Source organism: Quercus robur, chromosome 7, assembly GCF_932294415.1.
Source record: "Quercus robur chromosome 7, dhQueRobu3.1, whole genome shotgun sequence".
Classification (NCBI taxonomy): Eukaryota; Viridiplantae; Streptophyta; class Magnoliopsida; order Fagales; family Fagaceae; genus Quercus; species Quercus robur.
This window is the reverse complement of record NC_065540.1, coordinates 37,628,073-37,645,867: the sequence shown is the minus strand read 5'-3', so window position 1 is coordinate 37,645,867 and position 17,795 is coordinate 37,628,073. Positions and strand designations below refer to the sequence as shown.

General features: G+C 30.2%; 1 protein-coding gene across 2 annotated transcripts; it reads left to right on the top strand.

The window, feature by feature from the left end:
- The first annotated feature begins 5,117 nt into the window (after nt 1-5,117).
- LOC126693305 (probable mediator of RNA polymerase II transcription subunit 26b) lies at nt 5,118-9,302 on the top strand. Of its 2 annotated transcripts, none has more exons than XM_050389229.1 (9): nt 5,118-6,372; nt 6,596-6,664; nt 6,801-6,883; nt 7,475-7,527; nt 7,643-7,767; nt 7,882-7,909; nt 8,025-8,335; nt 8,412-8,502; nt 8,696-9,302. In XM_050389229.1, the coding sequence occupies exons 1-9, from the start codon at nt 5,878-5,880 to the stop codon at nt 8,818-8,820; spliced, it is 1,380 nt and encodes a 459-aa protein (XP_050245186.1). In that variant the 5' UTR covers nt 5,118-5,877; the 3' UTR covers nt 8,821-9,302. The 2 variants fall into 2 exon arrangements, with proteins under 2 accessions (XP_050245186.1, XP_050245185.1); XM_050389228.1 differs by having other exon boundaries at nt 5,120-6,372; nt 7,631-7,767.
- The last annotated feature ends 8,493 nt before the right edge of the window (nt 9,303-17,795 follow it).

Genomic DNA, 17,795 nt, shown 5'->3' with positions numbered 1-17,795 from the left:
CTATTTCTGTGGAAAATTTCATGAGCTATCAATTGAACTACAAGACTCTTGATTATCCATCCATAGATTCAAATGGGGTCTAGAAAAATATACACACTTCAAACATGAGCGTTTTCTACCAAATTTTTCTATTTCAATCCATGAATAAAAAGATACAAAAAATTAGTTAAGTGAAGGAATAAAATGTGTTTTCATGACTTTTAATTTTATTTTATTCTGATTATATGCTAATATATAAGACTGTGTAACCCTGGAAAAATCTTAAATCCAAGATAATTTCTTCTCTCAATAACTCATACAGTTTTTTTGATAAAAAATAAATATGATATACAAAGAAAATAATAATAGTCTTTAAATAATATGGCCTCTATAAAAAAAAGAAAAAGAAAAAATGAATTTACTCAATTTCTATATAAAGTCATATTTGGGATGATATCTCCTTCCATTAAATTTTTTGATTCTCTCAAATTTTAGTAAGATATGCAAGTCATGACATTTCTTTAATTTTTTTAAAGCCAAATATCTTACATCTAAATAAAATAATAAGAGTGATCCATATTTAGTTGAATGTATAAAAACAAATAATTAAAAGAAAAAAAATTGTTTGATAAAGTTGTTGATAACTTGATATCTTTGGCTTTTATAAGGACCCAACTTTTATAATATGATATATAAAAATTGATATCAACAATTAAAAAGAATTGAAATTTTAGTAGAGAAAAAGTTAACAAGAACAATTAAGTTTTTTTTAATCTAAAAAATTATTGTGCAATTTGGTACAACCACTTGGCAGTTAAAAAAAAAATTCATATATATATATATATATATATAAATGGGTTAGGTTCAAGTTACACCTAGTGTAAGGTGTAACTCTAAGCAATGTTATATCACCCAATAACTTGTTATTGAATTAATATTTTGACAATCCAACCATTGAATTACATGTTTTATATGTTTTTAGCATGCATAACAATTTTCATATCAATCGGATGCTATTTACCATTTGATCCATAAACTCATCTTTTATGCATTATTTTAAACTACAAAAATTTGAATTTTAACAATTGATTAATGACATGGCTATTAATCTTTGATTACCTTGAAATTTTGAGTGGTGTAACATTACTTAGAGTTATACTAGGTGTAACTTGAACCCAACCCTATATATATATATCAATAGCCAAAACTTAGAGAAAATTCAATTAGATTTTAATTTGATTCTTAATTTTGAGCCACGTGTCTCATTTAGTTTTTAATTTTGTGTTAAGTGAATTATTGAGTGTAAAAATCGAAAAGTCTAAATCCAATTAGATTCTAAATTGAATTTCAATTGAAGTCTAATTTCCCACCATGTGTCTATCTAAATTTTTAATTTTTGTGGCAAGTGAATTATTGGGTGCAAAAACTGAAAAGTCTAAAACCAATTATAATCTAAATCACATATATATATATATATATATATATATATATATATATATAATTTGAACCATATAATTGTGATTGTTTTTAATTGTATCCGTACATATGCACCAATACACGAGGCTACAAACTAATTTCTTTGAAAAAAAAGAGAGTATTCACTTGGCACAATCAATTTTTGATCAACTTTTATTATATATTCTTATATATTAAAAAAAAAAAAAAAAAAAAAAAAAAAAAAAAAAAAAACCTGTTATTATATAGCATATGATATCATTCTAACATAAAGTAGCGAGAATGATACATCTTAAGGATGGGTTGGATAAAAAAAATGAAAAGAAACCAATTCATCTTTAAAGTAAAATTGACAATTCAATTGTCTCTTTATTCGTTGTCTAATTATTGAATTATTAAAAAATTTATAGTTACAAAAATTAGAAGAAAAATAAAAGAATTAACTTTTACCAAGTCAGTTTGAATCTTCTACCCAAAGTCAAAAATGATTCCTTACCGCGGTTTCAAACTTTCTTTATTTCTTTATTCTTAACACAAGTGAAAGAGTCAAACAGATTTTTATTAAAAACAAATCTGATTTACGGAAAAAAAAAAATTAAAACGCTTTAAATAATATGGCATACATATAACAATAAAGATGAATGTACTCAATTTCTATACAAATCATATTAACTTGATTAATTAAAATTTTTCATTTTAACCGAAAGTAATGGGAGTTAAGATTTATATCTTAATTGAAAATTCAATTAGAATTAGGATTTGAATCATCTTCTCATCGTTGCTAGAGCGAATTAACCACATCTAAAGTAAAAAAATATTTTACTTTTGATTGACCTCATAATATTATGCCATATAATTTTTTGTAACCTCTTATTTTAATATATATTTGTAAATTGAATTTAAACTATATTCTATATTTAAATCATAATCTTAGTATATTATATTTCCTTTAAATAATAAAATATATAATTTCATATATAACTACAATCATAATAAATTATTAATATTAGAATATATATATATATATAGTTCTATATACAAAAATAATCATAATAAATTTCAATTAATAATTACAAAAATTTTATATTTAAACCAAAAAATTATATAATGCCAAACTTTTTCGTGTATTGCATGTAAAGCTTGCCTCCAAAACATATTTGGAACCAAATTTGGTCCTAAAAATATAAATATATAGTTTAAAAAACATTGAAAGAAAAAGCAAAGAAGTAGCTTTTACCAATTCAGTTTGAATCTTCTACCCAAAGTCAAAAATAAATCTTTTCAATGGTTTCTCACTTTCTTTTCTATTTAACACAAAGAGTCAAAAGTCATCTTATTCATTCAATAAATAAATAAATAATCCTATCAAATATATATATATATATATATTTATTAATAAAGAAAAAGTACAATGAACTTGAAGAAGGAACAAAATGTCATGGTTCACAGAACTGTGACATTGGTGAACGGTGAGCCCATTTTCATACCCAGTGATGCGGTGGTGACATGTGGGTCCCACAAGAAATAGTGACTGTCCACCATAGAAACATGAGAAGTGAGGACCAACTCAAAATTCCTACGTGTCACCAAACCAACCACACCTATTTCCTACTTCCATCACAGCCAGACCATTATAGCACCCACACGAACCGCCGAGTTTGCTAAAAAAAAAAAAAACTTCGACAACTACCAAATTGAACTTACTTCCTTCCCTCCTATTTTAAGACCGTATTAATTGTCATCCTTAAGAAGCTCTCTCTCTCTCTCTCTCAAATAATAATTAAATATTTCTCAAAAAAAAAAATAATAATAATAATTAAATAAAAGCTTGTTTTAGAAGAAAAAAAAGCTAAAGTAAAGTAATCCATTTTTCAAATTATGTTTGTTAGTTTAAATTTAAATAGAATAAATAAAAGGTAAATTGTGAAAATATATTTATTAATACTCAAAGTGTTCTTTTTTTTTTTTTCTTTTTTTGATAGGACTTAAAGTGTTCTTTAGATGTAGCCAAAATTTGTTTTGTCCCATAACTTAAACTATAAAACAGTATATTAGCAACGTTCCATAACCAAACTGCAAAATTTATTTTCTGTTGTTATTGTTTATTTGTTAGGGTAATAAAATGTAATTTTCAAAAAAAAAAAATTAAGGCATACATAAATAAATCATCTTATGAATTTGAAAGTTTATATATCATATATTTTGATACTTCAAAGTTGTTGTTGTTGTTGTTTTTTTTTTTTTTTTTTTTTTTTTTTTTTTAATCATACTATTATCTATTAAGCAATTAAAAGACTTGTTTAAATATCTTATATTTAGACGAATATTTTAATGACCATTTATTGATAATTTTTATTCTTATTTTTATTTTACTTATTTGAAATATAGTACTTTTAGTCACATTAAAATTTGAAGTTATTCAACAATTACAATTATTGTTCTGAGTCTTAACTCTAAGGGCATGTTTGTGACGTTTGGTATACTTAATGAAAATTACGATAAGAATAATAATTTATCATAATAGTAATCTTTAGGGTAAACTATATATTTGATCCTTATTACATATTTCAATTTGGTCTCTAAACTTTTAATTGTGTCAATTTGGTCCCTAACATTTTAGTGTTGTGTCAATTTAGTTTCTATCGTTATATCTTGGATGAAAATTAATGACATGACAAATGGCCAAAATAAAATTCTAGTGTATTGTCACATCAACAAAAGCTAATTTTTTATTTTGGTCATTAGACGCGTTATCAATTTTCTTCTAAAAAATAATGGTAGGGACTAATTGACACAGTATTGAAATGTTAGGGACTAAATTGACACGATTGAAAGATTATGAATCAAATTGAAATATGATATATAGAATAGGGATCAAATATGTAATTTATCCTCTCTTTTATTTTTGAGGGGGAATATGTAATTTATCCTAATCTTTATTATGATCGGAATAGTACATAGAATGGAGATTAATAATGTAGAATAAAAGATGTTATAATGGAATAACTATTCTATTTCTATTAAGAAGTTTAGTTATAATAAAATTAGTTATTACATACGAAAAGTTTGCATTTTTGAAAAAATATAAATTTTGAATTTTGTTACATGTATTAATAAAAAACTATTATAGCTCTTCTAGGTTATTATTTAATATAAAGACATTCCCTATAATGAAGATGCAACCAAAAACCTAAAAAATATTTAATTTAACCATTTCCATTTAAAGCTATTACTTTATCCCCAACTTATCCTAACACTAGGCACAAAAAAATAAATTGAATCACATGAAAAAATAAGATGAAGAATTTACATACCCAATATAATAAATAATTCAGATCAATTCTCATGATTTAGGATAATTTCCACTTACCAAAAAAAAATGTGACGAATAACCTTTCCATTTATCAAAAAGGGTGACAAGGGGGAATGAATGATAATAGAGGTGCAACAAACTCAGTCCTAACTAATACAATCTTTATATTCATAAATAAAAAATAAAAAATAACTAATACAATCTTTATATTTCCCAAAAAAAAAAGGAAAAAAAATAGAAAACGCCAAAAGGACTTTCTCTCTCTCTCTGTTTCCCTGTTTTTCTCTCTCTCTCTCTCTCTCTCTAGGCTCTGTGACCGATCGGGTCAAAACAGAGCCAAAAGATTATAAGATTTTTTTTTTTTTTTAAATTAAAGAAAAAAGAGAGAAAAGAAGGAAGGAAGAAAGAGGGAGAAAGAGAAACTGAGCGAAAGAGTGGAAAACAAATAAAACACCAAAAAAATATATCTTAATATTCAAAGGGAAAGTGGTTTTGGTTTTTTGGAAAACGAAATTCCCTTGGCTTTTTTGCAGCACCTGGTATTTGGTTGAAGAAGCAATCAAAAACAGATAGTTCCCTGTAGCAATCCATTTTATTACCTGACTGATTGTTGTTATTTCTATTTTTTTTTTTTTTTTTTAATTTTCACCTTGAACGGCGTCGGTTTTTTTTTTTTCTCGAGAAAAATCCGGTGATATTCCGGGAAAGTTCTAGCTAAACCCATCAGAATAATCCGGGGCAAAACAACGTTCTTTGTTTTTGTCGGATATTGGTTGTTGTTGTTGTTGTTGGTTGCCGATTGCTCTGTTCTCGATCATATCCAAAACCTCCTGTCCTTTACGTAATCCATTGGTAAATCACCAAACTTTCATCAACGTTTTGAGGTCGGAAAAAAACTGATTAAAAAATCCAAATCCACAATTGAAATTCTAGCAAAGATTATTTTTTGGGTTCTGGGTATTCACTGAATTCCCATAATTATCGTCTTTCCGTTTCTGGGTAGTATCAAAAATCACCAATAATTCATTGTTTCGTATCTGGGTACCATCGAAAAGCACATGAAATAGGATTTTGATTTCTGGGTATTTGCTAAAATCCGGTTTTTTGGATCTAGAATACCCGGGAATTCAATGATGGCGAAGAAATCAGGGTCATTGGATTACTGGAGGAATTACTTTAGAACAGCGAACTCAGACATTTTCGAGATAATCGACCATGCGATTATGGTGGCGGCTTCGGATTGTCCTAAGGAGTTCAAATTGAGGAGGGATCGAATAGCTGAGAGGCTTTTCTCTTGTAAATTTTCTCGGTGTTTGGGTTGTGATAGGGTGGAGTTGTCTGTGCCTTGTGGTGGTAGTGAAGAAGATGAGACAGAAGAAGAAGATGACAGTGATGGAGGTTGTAAGAGTAGTGGTTTTGAAAGAGGTGGGTGTGAATTTGAGCCAGGTGGGAGTAAGGAGAGCAAGAATAGCAATACTGTTGATCACGGAGAGATGAACGTGAACCAGGTTAGCAATTATAGCTATGGAGAAGCTGAGGCATTGACTGATGAGATTGAAGAACAGTCTCAGATTGTTGGGGAGGTCTTGAGGATCAAAGAGATTCTTTATAACAGTGAAGATGAGGTATGTTTTTTCAGAAATTCAGTTCAAAATAGGCTCTTTATCTCGTTCTCAATTTGCATTTTGTCGTGTTTGTTGATGATGAATTAGATTATTGAATTCTATAGTACTATAGATTGTTGAGATAGATTTTGATTTTAGTTTGATTACTCTGCTGATAATCCTTTTTTAGGTTTTTGACTTTTCTGGTTTCTAATTTGTGGTGCTTTGGTTAATGTGGTGACAGTCTGATTCAGTGTTGCTTGAGTCGTTGAGGAAGCTTCAGTTGATGATTCTGACTGTGGATACTCTGAAGGTTTGATTTGAATCTTTCCTTTAGTAATTGAATTGGTTTTGCCATTCTCCTTGACAGCAGTAGCTGTTCTTTGGCTGCTCTTGTTTCCAAAAAAGGTTTTGATGAGTATTGGATTGAAAGAGTTTTTCTTTGCCAGGCAACTGAGATTGGAAAGGCTGTCAATAGGCTTCGGAAGCATGCATCAAAGGAGATTCGCCACCTTGCCCGGACTCTTATCGAGTACGGAAATATATTCTCTGGCTTATTGCAGCTTATATATGCCATTTATGTTTATTGGCATGAAATTAAGTGTTTAATCATGGCCTTTTGGGTTAACATCTGCGTGTCAATCTATTTGCTTCCTTTATGGACTTCTTATCTGCCATCAATTGTAGCGTTAAGCTGTGTTTATTATCACAAATTTTCTATTGGGTGCATTAATAAGCAAAGTGCTGATTTGGTAATATAAATTCGTCACTTGCCAAACTAAGTTCTGAGCTTACCGGTGTCAATTGGAGCTCACTGCTTACAATTCCATTATTCTTGTCGTTTATGGACTGAGAATGAAGTATGAGATCATCGCATGCCAAATTCCGTTATGCATTTTTTTTGTCATGTTTATGAAATCACCTTCCATTCTTATCTTTATTGACATAAATCAACAACACATTAGCCTTGTGTTTTTTTTTCATTGAGCATGAATTATCATTGCTTATTTCTTCATCCGCTTTATCCGCAGAGCAGTTTGGATGGTCTTTTCGGTACTTTAATTTATATGGTGCATTAATAATGACAATTAAATATTTATTATCTTGATTTTGTTGATTTCAGAGGTTGGAAGGACATGGTAGATGAGTGGGTCAATGCTACACAAGCTATTGCAGGTATGAACTTGATTTTTACTTTTTTGTAATAACTAGAGATGTATTTGTTGTTCTTTCAATTCTTTATTCAATCTGATTTTGGGAACTGATTTTATTCATGAAGTTGTCGGTTCAGAAGGTACCCCGGATTCTGTAAACCCATCTGTTGTTGATGAAGAAGAAGAAGAAGAAGAAGGGCTTCCATCTCCTCCTCTAGATGATTTCTTTGCCACTCAACCCACTTCAATGGAGCTCTCACAGGTACATTTTATTGGTTTAAATTTATTGGGTAAAGTAATCTTCTTCAGGTGGTAGTATTTATGGAACTGACTGGATTCTGCTTGTTTGGGTGACCCATAACTGCGTCATGTGAAGTTCTTTGATGGCATGGATGATGATGGAAGTGAGTTGAATTCACAATCTCTTATGCTTATCTTAAATAGCTTTTGCTATTCGGTTCTTTATTTGAATTCCCCACTTATTAGATTCATGATTATGAATGGGGAATGTTGTTTCAGATCCTCGAAACAATGGGGAATTCAGCAAGAACCGTGATTATGGAAGAAAACCATCACAAGAGAGTCAAAATAATATGAGGCGGAAACAGCAGACAATCAATGCGGCAAATGTGCTGATCAAGGACAACAAGAGTCATCAAGTGAGGAAACAGGAACTTGTTGTGAGGCCAAATATGCCGTCAAACACCAATTCTGGGCCTGGAAGACCTCTCAAACCAAGTTCAGAGCAAAAGGTCAATAATGATGCGAAGTCCCAGCAAAAATCTAATAAGGCTTCCATCCAGAAGAGGCCGGTCACTGTCAAGCAAGATGTAAGTAAAAATCTCTTGTAGGTTCAAATTTGTAACTTTACAAGTATTTTCTGATCGCTATTTTTTATTCAACTAGAAATTCAAGTGTTCGGATGAGGATGCAGTCCAAGTGAAACTCGAAGCTACAAAGAGGAAGCTTCAGGAGCGTTATCAACAAGCTGAGAATGGTATATAAGAATAATTTTCATATTAGTTAGTTTGATCCAGTTGATTTTAATTGTACTCCAAGTTAATATTATAACACCCTAAAATTAGAACATGATTACTTTAACAATTGAATATATTTTTACCTATTTATCAGATGAAATTTTAGAGTTTTGAACAAATCTGATGAATCTATAATTTACTTTTGTTCAACAGCTAAGAGACAGCGGACGATACAGGTTATGGAGTTGCATGATCTCCCTAAGCAGGGGCTCGGCCATAGAAATCCTCATATGAAACCTGGGAACCATAACCGGCAATGGGCACATGGGCGACGATAGGATTTTTTTTTTATTCAGGATGGAACTAGCCTTTTCAAGTTTCTTCCATTGGAAAGTCAATGGAAGAACACCAGTGACTCTCTGGCATACTGTGGCTTGACCTACTTGAGCAATATCAAAATCATTCTCCATTTCTGCTGGAGCAGTCTATTCTGGTTCATAGGAAAACCAACTCTTGATAACTTTTTTCCTAAATTGAGTACATTGAGAATAGAGAATTCTGTTGATCGAAATTGGCAGTCAGGTTTTAGTTTACGAAGTCTGTACTTAGTCCTGAGATAAATTTCTGTAGAGAATCTTGATCTGCACCTACTCATTTGATTGGCTACCTGTCAACATTCTTTTCCTCATATTAGTAAGCTTGCACAGACAGAATAAGTGCATTTTCATAAACTCATAACCATATGTTAACTTGTTGGTTTGAATTAATGTATAAAGAGGGCAGATGCTAATGCAGGAAGTTTGCCCTAATTTTTATAGAATCACATTTGGTAATTACTTTTAGTTTTGGATCAAGGGATTTTCTTGAACAAGCATGTATATGTTGGTCTTTTTACCCCCATTAAATTATGAAGGGAGAAAGGTACTTTGAAATAATTTGAAAGGAAATTGCTAATAGTAATAGATACAAAATAATTAGGGGGAATGTTTTTGGAAATGGTCGCTGGCTAGGAGTTGATAGTCAGTGATTGAGTTATATTTATCTCATTATTTCTAGTATATTTGGCAACCACCAAAAAAAAAAAAAAAAACTATCTTTCAATTTACCAAAAATTATGATTTTTTAAATTTGTGACTCTAAACAATAAAATAATTTTTTAAATAAATAATTTGATAGTTGTGGGGAGGGAATTTCAACTTTGGACCTCTCTTTTTGAAATACTAAAAAGTGTCAGTTGAGTTATAAGGTTCTTGATTTCATTAACGCTGAGTTGTCTAAGTTGATTGAAATCAAAGGGATGCCCTACCTAACATGTGATAATATATATGTGTCACGTAGAAAATGCTAATGAAATAGATGTAATAATATATATGTCTCACATAGAAAAGGCTAATGTAATAATATATATGTGTCACGTAGAAAAGGCTAATGAAATAGATGTAATAATATATATGTCTCACATAGAAAAGGCTAATGGAATGGATCGTGGCAAAGCTATAAGAGGTTATTTGGTATCTTTAATTTAGTATGAGACACATCCATATTGCTATCCAAGGTACTAAAGGAATACTACTATAAGATTTGCTATCCAAGGTACTAAAAAAATAATACTATAAGATTTGTTTAAGTAGAACAATTTGGAAGATGCCAGCAATTGGTGTTCTTCCAAAGGATATCGTTATAAATGGTGAGTCATGGAACACAAATGAAATTACATTGTCAACTAAAGATGTCACTTTCACCATTTTGATGAGTGACCATCATTACCATATTAAAATTTCAAAATGATACGATCACCTTCATCTAGGGCCTTGAAGTTCTATATGGATAGAATTTTCCCATAATGAAAAAAAAAAAAAAACAAAAAAACAAAACAAAACAAAAAGTCTCCTACAAAAGATTGCAATTTTTGTTGGTCATAAAATTTTAGAAAATTAAACTGCAATGAAGTGCCTACCATAGAAATGTTTGTGTCCATATATATATATATATATATATATATATATAAATCTTATGCTGTCTTTCAAGCTTATGGTGATTCTTTTCCTTAGAAAGGCTTTTTCATATTATCCAAACAATGACCTCGTTAGTGCTTGCTGCCAACATTTTAGAACTTGATAGAAGTGTCGTGTATTCCACTATTGTCATTTGGCCACCAGAAAAGGAAATGATCTAGATAGGAATGCTTATCCTACAACTCACATATGCATATTTATTTATTTATTTTATTAAAAAAGAGAGAGAAAGAGAACAGAAATTATAGAGGTAAACATTGCCCATGTCAATTGTCATAAACCCATACCTTTGTTATTAAAGATTCCTATAATATCAGAAACATTTTCTTCTTTTCTGAAATTTTCTAACCTATACCCCTATATACTCTCTGGTCCTTTATCTATACTATTATTTAAGAGGTTTCTTCTGTTTGGACTCCTCATTTTTTAGTTCAAAAATGTCCTTACACTCCTATGTTTAAGTAGAGATAAAACTAAAGGATAATCCGGTAAAAATGCAACTCTAACTCCCATTAAAACATTGCCTAAAAAATAGGACCACTCTCCTGTTATTTTTCAAATTGATTTATTTACTTATAAATTAGATTTTTAAAAAAAATTATATATATAATAAAAAAAAAACACAATTTTTTTTTTTACAAAATAGGACCACTAAAAAAAAAAGCCTCAACTTGAATTATAAGGTATACCCAACTTGAATTTTAGATTCTGAATTTTCCTTAAAATGAAACATAATCCTAGTTTTTTTATAAAAAAATAAAATAAAATAAGTAGAATAATAATCCATTTATATTTTTATTAATAGGATCCTTTAAAAGTGAAATTTAAAAAAAAGAAATTGAAGAAACTTTGTGTTCTTCTTTCCCCCCCTAAATCCAAAGAACGAATATTTTACCTTAAATTAGATATTAGTGCTTATTTGAGAAAAATTATTTCATTGATTTATTGGGTTTAAAACATAAGCTGGCAAAAGTATAACTACACCGAAAAATAAGTAAGATTTAAAAATTGGTAAATAAGCTAAATAATTAAGTTGTGTTTGACAGTTAATGTTATTAAATAAGGTTGAGTTATCTTATTTATGAGAATTGAAGATATTTATTTTAAACAAAAATAAACATAATTACCATTAGCATTGGAGCAACAACGCACATCCAATAATTACATCATTGTCAGGTTAGAAATTGTTAGATCTTGAAGAGTTGTACTGCAAATATATATATATAGTGGTACATAATTACATGTACATTTTTGTTAGGTGCTAAAGCAAATATATTAAGTTGGCCAATTGGCAAAAGATTTGTATTGAACGGTCCATGATGAATAAGCAAACTTTTTGTTTATTCTATCTCTTTGTAAGAAAAACTTTATATTACAGAAAGTGTTTTATTCTTCTTCTATCGATCTCAAAAAAGAAAGTGTTTTATTCTGGGCGGTTGATTCCTAGAAGGGTCAAAATAGGAGTGAGTATAAAACACACGTGAAAATCAGAGCTCCATTTGTCGGCTTGAATTAAATTCTTTATTATCATTGCACCCCACTTTTTTTTTTATTGCACCCCACTTTGACCATCTTTCTAGTCCCTCTGAAATATTATTCCAAGTTCACACATTGCTTGTCTTACAAATTTAATTAAATGCAGCAATTGATAGAATATTTTGTCGACGTTGGAGCCAGTAGCACCGTGTAACACATTGTCGTACATTCAACGTGTAACACGTTATTGTAGCTGGCTTTGAAAGTGAGTTGTTCTCTAACGGAAATTACTTACAGAGACAAAATAAAATATACCCTATATATACAGGTGGGATTACGTATTAAGATGGGAAATAGTTAGCTAGGGAAAATTCCACGCTCCTAAGTTAACGCCCATTCATATCCTTGTGCAATTGGATCAACATTTATGACTCACTGCTTTTCTTGCTTCCACTCTCAAACCTAATAGGTAAGATGCGAGTCCAAATCTTTTGTTTTATTAATTGTGTTTCACTTCATGCTCTACTAATAAAACTTGGATAGCTAGCCTCTCCCATTAAGTGAGATAACCCCTAACGTTAACGTTAAAATCAGAAGATTTGGAACACAATTGATAAGACAGAATATTTGGACTTGTAAGATACTACTACGGTGATATCTAGATAAAAAAATCGTTTTGGTTAGTGGTGGCTTATTTATTGCTTAGAGTGTTCATATGAGTACATCCTAACTTGCAAAAAAAAAAAAAAAAAATTCCAATGGGCAACTGCAGCAACTCTACTCTTCTCGACAGCTCGACTCACAACCACAACATGTATTATCCATTGCTCTCTCTCTCTCTCTCTCTCTCTATTTTTCCTTTCTCTGTCATATCATTTTAGACTATCTCACACTTTAATACTCTCATTTCAGTATTCTCAGTTCTCACTTTATCTTACTTTTTCATTTTATTAGTTTTAATTTAACCTCTTTTTCCCTTTGGCCAACTCCTAAGTTTTTATTAGTGCTTTTATATACCCTAAAAAAATTCTCTGAGAACCTCCACCGGTTCTAGTTGCCCTTTCCTACCATTTTTCTCTTATAAAAAACAAACAAAAGGTATTTAAATATATGAACAACGAAGCTTTTACGCTATTTAATTAGTTTTGCTTGACATTTACATATATGTTACAAATTTCTTATTAAAGCACGTAAAACCACAGTTGCATGTACTCGTATGTATTTAACATATAGAATATGCATAAAATCATTTTAAAATAACTTTTATATATAATTATGTTTATGTTAATTAATTGAATCACATTAATCTATCTAAAATATTAATATCACATGCAACACAGAACTTTCCATTACAAAAATAACTTGCATTACACACAACAGTGATGACCAATGACCATGCGACCCATGCTACTTAAACTTTTTGCATTTTAATAGGCAAGGACAAGATGATTAGTGATATTGTTATTAGTTTAGGATACATGCACTTGTGCTACAGAAAACTCTGTATATTCGACTAAAAAGTTAACTTATAGAGCATTAATTTCATGAAGTTAACAAATAAATACTACAGGAAACTCAATGTTCTTTTTAATTAGGATGTCCCTAAGTAACCCAAATTGAATTTAATAGAGAAAATTGAATTCCATAGAGAGAATTTATGTCAAAAGGGACATGGACAATTTCATCATCTTCCTTCTCATTGTAACTTAAGTTCCGTTTGTTTTGAAGTAAAATATTTTTCTATTTATAAGTATTTGTTTGCATGTAAAATAAGATCAAATTTGTCAAATAATTTTCATTGATCATAAAATTCTTTTTAAAAAGTTTTAAAACATTTTATTTTTAAAAACTTAGTAAAAAATATATTATAAAAACAAATAGTGACACTTCTCTCCCGCCAGTTTTGTGCACTAGGTAGCCAATGTCGCAATCTAGTCACTAGAGACAACAATTTTGACAGTCTGGATATTGGAGCTACAGACCCGTTAGTCTAACAATTGGGCTTGAAAAATTTTAGGTGTCACATAAAACATTTGATAATATTTGACTTCAAAACAAATGGAGGTTAAATTATGAGAAAACATTTTCAATAGTCTATTTTTAACCTTTTTCATATTCTGTATTCATTAATACCTAAACTATTTTGAGATTGGGAAAGGTTTTGGGTATTTTTTTTTTTTTTTGATAACCACCACAAGACCTAAACCCACCAACCTTTAAATTGTACTTTTTCATGAGAGAGTGCCATTCACTATGAATCACATGGGACCTATATTTATCTGTCTACTACTTTGGGCTTTTATTATTAGTATTATTACAATACAAACCGAAGCTGAGCTCAGCCATGGCGTCCTTCCCTACGCACCGTTTTGTCTCACAGCTCTATTCTATTCTGTGCAGGACCCACACGTTTTTGTTCCATGTGCAAACCATGCACATTTTTGTGGCCTACCCTTCTTGACTGTACAACAAAATTCAAGACCATTTTAGTTTTTACTTAGTTTTTTTTTTTTTTGCAAGTCTTCTTTTAAATTCAATTTGGTATTTTCAAAGCAAGGTGTTTGTGTTGGAGACTTGGAGTATGAAATTCTCAAATTTTCTGGATAAGGTTGGACACAACACAACGCACAGCATCATTGCCGTGCACAACAGGAAATTGTCTTGGTAAGATTTTACTTTTTTAGTCTTTGTGGTTGAAATTAAGATAGGATATTAAGTTGACAATTTCTAATTAGAGCTTTTTTCTTTTCGTTACCTCAAAGTTTATCCAGTGACGCAGCGAAATTTTAGTTTCAATTACCTATTTAAAGTAATCAAATTGGTGGTGCCATCACTTTATTGCGGCAAAATGGGACCAAGATATAGTGATAGTGATGAGTGATTGATTGTCCGTTCGGTAAACTTTTGACAAACCAGACATAAACAGCTACCCCATATGCACCTATGACATTAGCAATTACGTATTATATATGAGAGATGATCAAGTTTTATTTTATTATGTAACTTTAAATTATAATAATTTTTTTTTAAAGAAATATTTATTTTTTTATTGAATTAATATTTAAAAATTGTAAAAATTATATATTCTTTATGTTTTTAACACACGACTTTTTTTTTTTCAATTTGATAGTTATTTACTATTTGATCTATATATTCATATTTTATGCTTATTTTAAAATATAAAAATTTGAAATTTAAATATGTTATAGATGAAATATTTATTGATTTGATTATCTTGAAATTTTGCAAGTTTAGAAGTAGGAATGACAATTTTTCTCCGCCCCACTTAACCCGCTCCTCCCCGCTTCGCTCCGCGTGGGTTTTCCCCGCCCCGCAAAGGTGGTGGGGCGAGGATGAGGCAAGATTTTAGCCCCACACCACGGGGCGGGGCGGGGATGGGTTTAAACTTTTTAGACCCACCCGCCCCTCCCCATCCCCGCCTTGCCCCGCATTACTAAGGGTTATAATTGTAAATTTTTCATACCTTAAAACCCCACTATTTAGATAAACATATCGATATTAATTTATTTTATTCTACCCAATGTGGTTCTTTGCCTTTATTTTGTTATGTGTTATATTATGAGATTTTTTTATTATTTTTTTTTTATATGATTGTCTTGTTAAACACTTGGATATATTATTCAATTTTTTCTAAAAATTTATTTGATTTGATGGGATAGATTTAGTTGTAATTTTAAGTATATTTTTATTAATGAAATAGGTTTCATTAAAAAAATTGTACTAGTTGTAGAGAAAATTAACAAAAAGTAGAGTTTTACAGAGTGGGGCGGGGCTTCGCAGGGCCCCAAGGGGCGGGGATGGGGTGAGAGAGTTTTCCCCGCCATACGGGACGAGGCAGGGATGGAGCAAGACAAAACCATACTGGACGAGGACGAAGACCTCATCCTTCGGCCCCGCCTCGCTCCATTGTCATCCCTATTTGGAAGGTAAAGGAAGAAAATGTAATACAACAATACATTTATAAAAACTAAAACCTCACATACAATAAAATTTTTGAGAGGTGTAATATACATATTCGTTTTTTTAGAAATAGACACACACAAGAGATGTAATATTATTAAAGTTACTTCTGGTGTAATTTTTCAACTCAATCCATAATACATATATTTGGTAAAATATTAAATACCACAAGGATGCAACACTTCGTTAGTTTATGGGATAGTCAAAATTATGTTGATTATTTTTTTAAGCTTCTCAAGGTTAGGAGTGTTCACAGTGCAGTTCATTACAATTTTGATCCATTTTTATCACCACACTATACGGTTTGGTTTAGCCAAAACCATCACCGCACAACATCTCAATTTTACGGTCATATGTACTGTGCGATACGATTCGATATAGTGTTAGTGTATAATAATGTGATTTGGTCGGTTTTGGGCTAGAGCATTTTTCAAAATTTTGGGCTCATTAAGATTAGCTTAGCAAGTTTTTAGGTGTGAAATGACTCATCTTTTATATTTAAAGACACCCTTAATCAACACTTGCTAGGCTGGTTTAGGCTAGCCCAAAGCTTTTTTTTTTTTTTTTTTCCCTATAAAATAATGGTGCTTAACAATAACATGACACGAACACACAGTCAGTGACTTAAAGACAAAAAAAAAAAACAAAAAAACAAAACAAAACAAAATTTGTAAGACAAAACAATTATTACAAACACTAATTATTAGTTTACTATTAATAACCATGAGAATATAACAGTAACTTTCAACAAAAAAAAAATCCATGAGTTTTCACTAATGACCATGATAGTAAACATATTTAACTTGTACAACAAAAAAAAGTAACACAAATATATACCCATAAAAAAACCATGACAAATTGACAGTAAACTAAAAGTATCACAAATATATACAAAAATAAATTTAAAAAAATTCGTGACAATAAACTATACGCAATTATACTTGTTAAACAAATATAACATATAACTAGGGACAGAGGGACATATAGTCTTGGGGGGCCATGGCCCCCCCCCCCCCCCCCCCCCCCCCACAAAAAAAACTTTTGAAACCCTTATAGTATTGCATAAAAATAAATTGGGCCCCTACAAAATGTAATGATTGGCCCCTCCAAAATTTTTTACAGAAGCAAGATTACTCTTAACTTAATTTAAATCATATCATACTAAAAGAAAAGATAACCAAGCGGTCCACATACTTGCATTACATGCAAAAAAAAAAAAAAAAAATGGAGTTTTCTAAACCATTGGATAGAAGACAGTCCCTAGTTTTAGAGTTCCAATTAACGATGGATGTTCATCATCTTCACAGTTCATACTCATTTTTTACAGTTGTTTTACTTTGTTTTTGAATAATGAAAACTTATGACTTTCCTTTAAAAATGTCACAAATGTTAGTCCAATGTTAGTTTTTATGTTTTTTCCCTTTAAAATCTAGCAATGACCGCATTTAGTTATTTAAAACTCCAATATTTAATTAGTTTCTCAAGTGTACACCAAACAAAACACACACTTTTACCAAAACCAAATAAATCCCTAGCCTCCAGGTGCCTTTCTTTTTATTTTTTCTAAGAATACAAATTGTTTACAATTGTGAAATGCAATGTGCGTTGCTCAAATTGGTGTGTTTTTCTTTTTCATTCTTGGTCTTCAAATTTAATTTATTTATTTTTCCCATCATTATCACCACAATCATCAATTTTTTCACAAAATTTGATCTTTTTCTCATATCACCAATTTGTTTTCCTCGTAGTTATATTTTTTTTCTCACATTATCATCATAGTTATAGTTATATTTCAATAATAAAATATGGTTATTAGTTATGAGTTCTGACTAACCAATAAA